Source organism: Lathyrus oleraceus, chromosome 3, assembly GCF_024323335.1.
Source record: "Lathyrus oleraceus cultivar Zhongwan6 chromosome 3, CAAS_Psat_ZW6_1.0, whole genome shotgun sequence".
Taxonomy (NCBI): domain Eukaryota; kingdom Viridiplantae; phylum Streptophyta; class Magnoliopsida; order Fabales; family Fabaceae; genus Lathyrus; species Lathyrus oleraceus.
In genome coordinates this window covers 156,311,279-156,322,810 of record NC_066581.1, presented here as the reverse complement: position 1 = coordinate 156,322,810, position 11,532 = coordinate 156,311,279, and the positions used below count along the sequence as shown (strand labels likewise).

The 11,532-nt window shown below is 44.3% G+C and overlaps 1 protein-coding gene across 1 annotated transcript; it reads right to left on the bottom strand.

Annotated features, from left to right (window-relative positions):
* Positions 1-337: 337 nt before the first annotated feature.
* LOC127125954 (mediator of RNA polymerase II transcription subunit 21) lies at positions 338-6,507 on the bottom strand (the record flags this gene model as incomplete). The annotated part of the gene is made up of 2 exons (XM_051054815.1): positions 338-715; positions 6,497-6,507. Coding segments are annotated over 2 exons (324 nt in total), but the record flags the coding sequence as incomplete, so codon positions are not given.
* Between the last annotated feature and the right edge of the window lie 5,025 nt (positions 6,508-11,532).

The following is an 11,532-nucleotide window of genomic DNA, read 5'->3' as shown; positions in this document are numbered from 1 at the left end:
TGCATTCATTTGTGTGGGGTTTAGCTCCATGACCGCAACTTGTTAGATGCATTCATTCGGCAGCCGTAATATGATTCTGACTCGTCCATCTCGTCTTTCTTGCAGAAAATGGTTCGTAATTATGTCCTCCGGCTCGATGCATATAGCGCTGCACCCTTTATTCCACTTCTTTGTTGCCTACCTTGCTTACGGTCTTGGCATTTAGTGATGATGGCAAGAGTGCAGGCATAGTGTGACAAGGCAAACAAGGTCATGGTGCATTGATGCTTTAGCTACAACTGATACACTGCAGGTTTGTTTGTGATGCATTGTGAATTGGTTTAATTTTTGCAGGTTATGGTTGGAGTCGAGATGAGATAAGCTCATATTTGTGATTCTTCTCCGAGCTATGCCAGCAAACAACTAACTGATATCCGGTTTCTTCAAGTTCAAACAATTATCTGTTGCTTGGCTATACAACTCTTGAACTTGATTTAATTCTTTCTCCGCAGCTTCCAATTGCTTCTGAAGTTCTTGGCCTATTGCATCATTTTCAGCTTGAAGTTCTGCAATCCGCTTAAGTTGTACCTCTTCACCTGTCTCGGATATTGGAAGCGATGCAACCAATGCATCAAACTGCTTAGCAGCTTTCACCAAAGAAGCACTCATCAGCTTTGGTTCTTCAGAAAAGTTTGCCTCATCCTCCGTAGGCTGTGCAGGTGGTGGTTCATGGTAAGTTCAAAGCCAACATTTATGTGCATTGTTTTGTCAAATTAACCATGTATGTGCCATGTTTGATCATGTGATTGTGGTATTTGATTGATGGTGAAAGCAGGACTATGTCCATCAAAGGAGAGTCGCGCTTGGCAAGGCAAAAATTACCAGGTCACGGCATGGTAAGTGTGGTCTTAAAAATGGGCCATGTTTTGCACTCAGGTATGCAACTGGATTTGCAGCCTTGTTAGCCATTCAGTTTGATGTGGCATGGTTTAGATTTTGGTTTGTCACCTACTGCATTGTAAGAGTTTGAACTTGGTTGCTTTTATGTTGGATGTATTGCAGGTTTTGTCTTGTGGTTTGCCCATCTGTTATGCTGTCATGATTGAATGTTGACTGCTTAGTTTCGAGCATCTCGATCTGCCGCAACTTCTTCCTTATAGCTCGAACTACTTTGGAGATTTCACTATCAGGATCATCCTTGGGCTGTAGAAAGGAACCTGACCTTTGAGCTTTCTCCAATTTCAGTGCAGATATTTTCATGGGTTTGTCATAGGTCTTTTGACACTCTATCTCATTATCATCCTCTTCACTGTCAATGATGACGGGGAGTGTAGCAGTTGGAGTAGGGAGTCGACGGTAACTCCATGCCTCGGATGATCTCTGGTCTAACAACCCTTCGAGGATCGCCAAAATATCTAGTGAGGCACTTGCTACAGCATGTGCTGAAACTGAAAATATATAATCAAGATTGCGCACGACAATGTCCTCGCAACATTTCTTCAAATCATCTGCTCCAAGAGAATCAGCAATCTCAAGCAATTGTATGGCATTTCGTGGCTCCAGCAGACACTCTGCTGCTGCTTTTTCACAAAGACACTTTTTAAGCTGGGTGTAGATCTCTGTCTAAGATTATCATTTTGAACTGTATATATTGTATTATGGGAATTGGTATCCTCGAATAAAATGTCTTCGTTGAACTCCATATTAATAAATGTGTTTCACCAACTAATAAAATGTCTTCGTTGAACTCCATATTAATAAAATGTCTTCTGAGAATCATCAATCATGTCGATAGGGTAGACAGGATGATACAGGGAAGCCACAATTAATAAATATGTTTCACCAACTGAAATTGAAGTAGCCTTCTTTACACCCGGCATCCGAGTTGCAACAAGCGGCTTATCCTTACCTTTCTTCCCGTCCCACATGTAAACATCACCTGTAGCTGTCGCTGCTGCAGTCCAGTACTTTCCAGCTAATATGCTCACCATATTTCTCCCACACATTGCATATAACTGCTGGCATCTAAGATCAGGATCTGAGGAGACCCAACAAAATAATGCACCATTTTCTGTAAGAGCCATGCTGTGTACCATTCCAGCAGCTATAGAAACTACGTGAAGTCGTTCCTTGCGATGAAACTTTAAAGGAGTGCTTCCACTTTTCTTTAAGTTCCTAGTTTGGAAATTTTTGATGAATTTGGTTCAAAATCAGACTGGAGTGTATGATATAGCAGCCTTATCATCTACTGTCTCCATAAATGAGACTGTACAATTGCGTTGAATGGCATAAGTGATGAGTCTTTCCTCCCAAACAATTCAGCGCCAATATTGAGCCCCTTTCCTAAACATCAATTTCTTGTTGTTGACTTACAGAGGACACATGAAAACTGGCTTCTGCTGCACGTGGACAAATAGCTACTTCCATTATTACCAAATGTACACTCCAAGTATGTTGTGATCTTGCAAAATGTACCCTTCAAAAAGTAAGATTCTCTAAAGCTAATCCATTCTCAAAAACATACTTGACCGTTTAAAGGAAATAAATAATGTCGGCCATTGATTCATTCAATACACTCTAATCCATAATACAATAGAGTGATCAAAACATCAACAAGAGTTATCTATTTATTAGCGGGATTATTTGTCTTTCATCCTTAACAGATATTCATGATGGCTCAAATTCCAAGCATTCAACCCAAAACCAACTTTCCTCCGATCCAACACTACATTGAAATCAACTTTCCCCTGATTCAAAACTACATTATGGTACCTGATATACCAACTCGTCCACAGGACAACACAAAACTTAAATCCAATCAAACCTTGGGCCATCATCTGAGCATGAAGCAAAATTTTATGACCATACGGGTGATTGACTGGGAAAAATTTCAGGGTCAAAATCGGGGTATGACACAAACCACACACACTATTCGAGGGCTTTTACTGTTGGAGATGCACAACATAATGAACTATGTGGGGAAATGACCGGCCGCGCGGTGTTCTGGCAATGGCGAGATACCGAGACTCTGACTGGGGAGAGAACGGCGCTGGAAACCTGTTGTTGAGGGAAGCGATAGTGGTTCTGGAAACCATAATCTACGAGAGATGACTCAGCAGGGGAGAGCAAACACCGATACGGTACCGAGGTTATGCTTCCAGGAAAGAGATCATCGAACTGGGATTGAAATCCTCGATCTGACATCGAACTCTGAGGAGCAGCTGCTTCTGCTGGGAAGATACAGTCTGGTACTGTCAACTCTGCTGGGGAGTGTATAGTCTGACACACATGCTCAGGAAATGCCCCGAGGGTATCTGTTCTGGATAGATGATCCAAAGCACTTAAGATTCACAACAACTTTAAATGTTTATTAAGCATATACCTGTAAAGCCCTTATGTGTCATGATGCAATGTTTTATCAAAAATTCGGACGTCATTTTTGCAAACAAAACAGTAAAATGAAAATGAAAACAGAGATATATTGAATAACATGATTTATTGATTGAATGGCCTCTGAATAGGCATTTACATCAGGAAGCAATCCCTAGAAAGAGGTAATCACAAAACAAGAATTAATCTAATGGCAATGTGAAATGGATTTCTTATTGGGTTCCAATTCTGCTATGACTTGCCCGTCTTCAAGATCTTCCAGATGATCAGCCTTCTGAAAAGATGATTAGATTGTTTTCTTCCTTTTGAAAGTTTCCAGTCATCGACATGAGATGAGATTCAGAACTAACTCAGAACGCAGTCATTCGCTAAATCCCTAACTTTTGCCTAGATCGCCCTTTCGGGTTTTCAATCCACCGGGATATCCATTTTTGCCTAAGTTGCCCTTTCAGGTTTTCAACTTACCGGGTGTACGATCTTTTCATTTTTAATCCTTAACTTTTGCCCGAACCTTTTCATTTTCTTGGTTCGTCAGGATGCCCATTTTTGCCTGGACTGTTCTTTTTACTGTCCAGCGGGTCTATCTCATGCGAAGTATTTTTTAACTGCGTCTGAGTTCACAGGGGAAGTGAAGTCTTCACCATCCATCGTTGCAAGCATTAAGTCCCCACCATCGAAAACCTTGGTGACGATATACGGTCCCTCATAGTTAGGAGTCCACTTGCCCCTGTGATCTGTCTGAGGAGGAAGGATCCTTTTCAACACTAAATCTCCAACTTGGAAACATCGAGGACGCACTTTCTGGTCAAAGGCTCTCTTCATCCGACTCTGATACAACTGCCCATGACAAATGGCTGCCATTCGCTTCTCTTCGATAAGACTCAACTCATTGAACCTTGTCCGAATCCATTCAGCTTCATCTAACTTGACATCCAACAGGACTCTTAGAGAAGGAATCTCCACTTCAATAGGTAGGACTGCTTCCATACCATACACAAGGGTGTAAGGGGTCGCCCCGGTCGACGTACGTACTGAAGTGCGGTACCCATGCAAGGCGAAGGGTAACATCTCGTGTCAATCTCTGTACGTAACGACCATCTTCTGCACAATCTTCTTTATGTTCTTATTTGCTGCCTCAACAACACCGTTCATCTTAGGACGATAAGGGGAAGAATTGTGATGCTGAATGTTGAAGTTCTAACACAACTCCTTCATCATTTTGTTGTTGAGATTAGAACCATTATCGGTAATGATTCTCTCGGGAATCCCATAGCGACAAATGATTTCCTTCTTAATGAAACGGGCAACCACATGTCTGGTGACATTCGCGAACGATGCTGCTTCGACCCACTTGGTGAAATAGTCGATGGCAACAAGGATGAAGAGATGCCCATTGGAAGCAGTCGGCTCAATCTTTCCAATCATGTCAATGCCCCACATAACAAACGGCCACGGCGAAGACATCACATTCAGAGGATTCGGCGGTACATGCACCTTATCAGCATAAATCTGGCATTTATGGCATTTCCGAGCATACTTGAAACAATCTGATTCCATGGTCATCCAATAATAACCCGCCCTCAACAATTTCTTAGCCATTGCATGTCCGCCGGCATGAGTACCGAAGGAACCTTCGTGAACTTCCTGCATTAACATGTCCGCTTCGTGTCTGTCCACGCATCTGAGCAAGACCATGTCAAAGTTTCTCTTATACAATACATCGTCTCTGTTCAAGAAGAAACTGCCTGCCAATCTTCTCAAAGTCTTTCTGTCATTGTTGGATGCCCCTGCAGGGTACTCTTGATTCTTCAGAAAGCACTTGATATCGTGATACCAGGGCTTGTCATCGACTACCAGTTCAGCAGCAAACACATACGCGGCCCTATCAAGGCGCATAACATCGATCCTAGGAGCATGGTTCCACCGAACCACCTTGATCATGGAGGATAGAGTAGCAAGAGCATCTGCCATCTGGTTCTCATCACGAGGTATATGATACAGCTTTACTGTTGTGAAGAAAGTCAACAGTCTTCTCGTGTAATCTCTGTAGGGGACCAGAGTGGGTTGGAGAGTATTCCAATCACCATTCACTTGATTGATCACTAGAGCTGAATCTCCGAAGATGTCCAGAGTCTTGATTCTCAAATCAATGGCTTGCTCAATACCCAAGATACAGGCCTCGTACTCAGCTTCATTATTGGTGCACTCGAAAGTCAGACGAGCGGTGAAAGGCATGTGGGCACCTTTCAGAGTAGTAATGACAGCGCCAATTCCACTTCCTTTGGCATTGACGGCCCCATCAAACAACAAAGTCCACTTTTCGTCTGGATCAGGTCCCTCCCCAACAACCGGCTCTTCACAGTCTTTCATCTTGAGGAACATGATGTCTTCATCTGGAAAATCAAACTTCATCGGCTCGTAGTCTTCAATCGGTTGCTGAGCAAGATAGTCTGACAGAATACTCCCCTTGATGGCTTTCTGGGATGTATACTGGATATCATACTCTGTCAGTACCATTTGCCAACGAGCAACCCTTCCGGTGAGAGCTGGCTTCTCAAATATGTATTTGACTGGATCCATCTTGGAGATTAGTAAGGTTGTGTGAGTCAGCATTTATTGTCTCAATCGCTTAGCAGCCCATGCAAGTGCACAACATGTCTTTTCAAGCATTGAGTATCTCGACTCGCAGTCTGTGAATTTTTTACTCAGGTAGTAGATGGCATGCTCTTTTCTACCTGTCTCGTCGTGTTGACCGAGAACACAACCCATGGAATTGTCGAGTACTGTCAAGTACATAATCAACGGTCTCCCTGGGACTGGAGGCATGAGGATAGGGGGATTCTGCAAATACTCTTTTATCTTTTCAAAAGCCCTTTGACAATCATCGTTCCACCTGATAGACTGATCTTTCCTCAGCAATTTGAAAATTGGCTCACACGTGGCTGTTAGATGAGAGATGAACCTTGTAATGTAGTTCAACCTCCCTAAGAAACCACGGACTTGCTTCTCTGTTCTTGGCTCAAGCATTTCCTGTATTGCTTTCACTTTGTCAGGATCCACCTCAATCCCTTTTCCGCTAACAATAAAACCCAGCAATTTTCCAGATCTCACCCCGAAAGTGCATTTGTTCGGATTAAGCCTCAGCTTGAATTTCCTTAACCGCTCAAACAGTTTCTGCAGATTCACCAGATGTTCTTCTTCTGTCTGAGATTTGGCAATCATATCATCCACATAAACCTCGATTTCATGATGAATCATATCATGGAACAGAGTCACCATAGCTCGTTGATATGTTGCCCCAGCATTTTTCAGACCAAACGGCATCACCTTGTAGCAGAAGGTGCCCCATGGGGTTATGAAAGTTGTCTTCTCCATGTCTTCTGGTGCCATCTTGATTTGGTTATAGCCAGAAAAGCCATCCATGAAGGAGAATACCGAGAACTGAGATGTGTTATCCACCAAAACATCGATGTGAGGTAATGGGAAATCATCTTTAGGGCTAGCTCTGTTCAGATCCCGGTAGTCGACACACATCCGTACCTTTCCATCCTTCTTAGGTACTGGAACGATATTTGCAACCCATGGCGGATAATTGGTAACCGCTAGGAACCCTGCATCCAACTGTTTCTGCACTTCTTCTTTTATCTTGACAACCATCTCTGGTCTTGTTCTTCTGAGCTTCTGCTTGACCGGAGGACAACCCTCTTTGAGAGGTAAACGGTGTACCACAATGTCTGTGTCAAGCCCTGGCATATCCTGAGAAGACCAAGCGAAGACGTCAACATACTCTTGCAACAGTTCAATCAACCCCTTCTTCACATTATCTTCCAAAGTAGCCCCTATCTTGATTTCTTTCTTGACGTCCTCGGTGCCAAGATTAATCACTTCAGTAGACTCTTGATGCGGTTGAATGACCCTTTCCTCCTGTTTTAACAGCCTGGCAAGTTCTTCAGGGAGTTCACAGTCTTCATCACCCTCTTCTTCAGCTTGGAAGATTGGGTTTTCGAAGTCGAAGCGAGCCATAGCAGAATCGTTATCAATAGGATCCGGTGATGTGCATCTGCATGAGTGATGGTATGTGCTTATGAGTGTGAACAGTGAGTGAAAACTAAACAAAACATTGCCAAATATTTTTATTCTTTTGAAATTTTGAAAACTGTAAAAATAGAAAAACAGTGAACAAGATTTTGAATGCAAAAGACGTCCTTCATTTATGATAAACAATGCAGGTATTCACATAGATGAGCCCTACAATGAGTCATTACGCCCTGGGCGGAACATAAGACTTGGACATGCAGGAATAAACAAAGAAAAATTACTCCTCTAGAAGAGTGACTTGGACAATTTCCTCGGCAGACCAATTGTTGATGACTTCACCAGGAATCCTCGGACGCACCCAGTTGTCGATGTCGCAATCACTATCTCCATTTTCATCGTTGATCGCAGAGATCTGGCCATATTGGATGACGCCAGCACTGGAGAAAGTAATCGTCCCCTGACGAGTCTGAAATGCTGAAGTTGTAGAAGTCAGCGTTGGTTGATACCCAATCCCGAACTTGTCGTCCTTCATTGGTAACTCCAACAGACGTCCCCAACCGGGAGCAATACCTGAATCCACCAAGGCTTGCGCCTGCTTGAAGGATGAGATATGGGCTCCTGCTTTAACCCCTTCCACCGGAGCTGCATCCTTGATCTGAACTGACTCAAAGGCCTGACAGAGAGTCTCATGAATTTCACCTTCTACCTCTACGTACTTGAAGGTAGACAGGTTACTTACCAGTATGTCCTCCTCACCACAGACGGTGACAATTCTTTCATTGACTGGGAACTTGATCTTCTGATGCAGTGTTGAGGAGACTGCCCCAGCATTGTGGATCCAAGGACGACCCAGAAGGCAACTGTACGAGGGACTGATATCCATCACATAGAATACGGTGTTGAAGGTTTGTGATCCAATCTGAATTGGCAATTCTACCTCTCCAAACACCGACCTCTTAGAACCATCGAAGGCTCTCACCATGAGATCGGAAGGTTTCAAGATCAAACCTTCTACTTCTAACTTTGACAGGGCTCTCTTGGGTAGCACATTGAGAGAGGAACCTGTATCCACCAGAACATGAGATAACATGGTGTCTTTGCATTCCATTGAGATATGCAAAGCTTTGTTATGGTTGCGTCCAGCTGGTGTTAAGTCAGAATCAGTAAAACCCAACCCGTTGCTTGCATGAACATTTGCAATGATCCCTTCTAGTTGGTTTACTGAGATCTCCTGAGGCACATATGCAGCATTAAGGACCTTCAGAAGTGCCTCCCTGTGTGCCTCTGAACACAACAGGAGTGAGAGAATGGATATCTTAGACGGCGTCTGAATCAACTGATCGACTACCCTGTAATCGCTTTTCTTTATGATTCTCAGAAGCTCGTCCACATCCTTCGCAAAAGTGGGCTCAGAGCCAGCTTGGGGTGCAGAGGTACCCTCATTTACAACTTGTTTGCCTTTGGCCTTAACCGCGGCATCAGTGCTCTCAGTTTGGGTAACGGGTGGCGAGAATAGTCTGCCACTCCTGGTGAATCGCCCGATTCCACCAACATTGTCCACTGCGGGACCTTCAACTTCGAGTTCAGACTTCTGACCCTCTTCTACCTTCAAAGGTCGTTCCACCCCATGATCGTGTGTGTATACATTCCCCCCATAATGCCACGGAATGGCCCTTTCACTGGTGAAAGGTAAAGGACCAGGGGTTGTGATTATCATAGCGGCCGGTCGCACTGGTGGCACTGGTTGTGCTTCTGGCACACTGATCTGATTAGTCGGGTAAAATATGGTGATAGTAGCGACATCATAGTCATACTCGGGAATTTCATTCATTGAAACAAAAACATCCGGAACACCGGAATCAAGTTCAGTTACATCAAGATCAGACACATTGTTTGGTATATCAGTAACAACATTTGAAAAATTAAATACATCAATGGGAAATACACAATCAGCAGGAACAACATCTGTGAATTCTTCAACAGCATCTTCAAACACCTCTTCAACTACCCCTTCAGCAAACTCTTTGACAGACAAGTCTTCAACTTGAAGGGTACCATTGTCAAGCAAGACCTGGATACCCTGCTGCAGCTTCAAGCAATCCTTATCTTGTGTAGCGCAATCCAAACAACCTTTCCCACAACCGGGGAAAACATCGGCCTTCAGCAAGCATTCCTTAATTTCCAGCAACGGGGTCTTCAACTTCAACACATCCTTAACGGACTTGGCTTCTTCTTCCAGCATATTAACATTTGCACCACCATGCTGTGGCATGGGATTGTTGACGACATTAGGAGCCGGTGCAAGGCTGATAGCCTTTGAATCAATGAGGTCCTGAACTACGTGCTTAAAAGCTTTACAGTTCTCGATATTGTGGCCAGGTGCCCCAGAGTGGAAACTACACCTAGCATTGGCATCGTAACCCGCCGGAAGTCTACCAACCGGAGGAGCCAGAGTGCGTAGCTGCACAAGTTGTAGCTGTTGAAGACTAGCAAGCAGTTGAGCACACGACATTGGAAGAGTGTCGAAACGCCGGTCCATCATCCTCTGCCTCTGTTGATAGGTGGGTTTGTTACCTGGTTGTTGTTGTTGTAGTGGTGCTGCAGCCGGAATAGTCACAGCTGCAACAAACGGTCGCTGATGATAGTTTTGAAAGTTATTCCCTTGGTTATTCCTATTTTGATATGAAGACACGGAATTCACGCCCCCTTCCCTCTGCTTCTGTCCTCCCATAAATGGCTTCTTTACTCCTAATGAAGATCCACCTCCATTGTGGCTCTTGTAGGTCTTCAGGTAATTCTCTACCCTCTCTCCGGTAGAGACCACATCAGCAAAGTTGGAGGCATTGCACCCCACCAGACGCTCCAGGTAAGGTCCAGGCAACGTATTCATGAACATGTTGGCCATTTCCTTTTCCAACATGGGAGGTTGAACACGGGAAGCTGTCTCCCTCCAGCGTTGAGCGTACTCCCTGAAGCACTTATTGCTTTTTAGAGACAGATTCTGGAGTTGAGTTCTGTCCGGGGCCATGTCTGCATTATACTGGTATTGCTTCACAAAAGCCTCTGCCAAATCCCTCCAGCAACGGATATGGGCTCTATCCAACCTCATGTACCATTCCAGGGATGCCCCAGCTAGGCTGTCCTGGAAGAAGTACATAAGTAGCTTCTCGTCATCAGAGTATGCAACCATCTTTCGGAAGTAGGCTTGCACATGGGTCTTCGGGCAAGAGCTACCGTTGTACTTGTCAAAGATTGGGACTTTGAACTTCGGTGGGACCCTCACGCCTGGGACCAATCCCAAGTCAGAAACATCTACCCCCAGGGGGTTTTGTCCTTCCACCGCCTTCAGCCTCTCCTCTAATCTCCTAAACATAGGATCCATGCCATGGCCCAAACCAAAGTCTTCTGGCAGCAAGAACTGATCATCTTGATCATCGTGAATGGGTTGTTGATCGTGGTTGTTATGTGGGATTGGGACAGGCCCCGGTCCATTAACCTCTGCAATTGGAGGATCAGTCACGATCTCTGGTTGAGTAGTTGCGGGATTCCTTTGTATCATTTGTCTAATCTCTTGCTGCCCTTGCGCTACTCCCTGAACCACGTCCATGAACTGGTTCATGCGGACCCTCATCTCAGCAAGTTCTGCTTGTAGACCCTCCATAGCTTTCTGCTGGTTTCTGCGGGTACCGTACCGGTGAATTCCTGAATCAGCTATCCTGCTAGTGGAACACCAAATAACATGAGAACACCGCAGCGGTACCTGTTATGCAAGATATAAACATGAATATGTAAATGCAATGACATGTTTATCAAATCCAAAAGGTATTCTACCCCCTTGATTCCAGTCTCACATCAGGTGAATAGTGCAAGAAGACCGAGTCATGGATAAATTTCCGAGATCAATATGCAATAAAGGGAAACCACCATACAAACAAGTTCAAGGAAAGGGGCCTTAGCCGAAAATACATCAAAAGAGGATCTCCACAACAAGCCTGTGGATCATCACTACACAACAACAAAGCAATAAGTAAAGGGAGGAGCAAAAATCAGGACTCAGCCTCCTGTGTACAAACCATGAGGACTGCTCCTCACTTCAGCCAGCAATGCTATCGTGTCAGGATGATC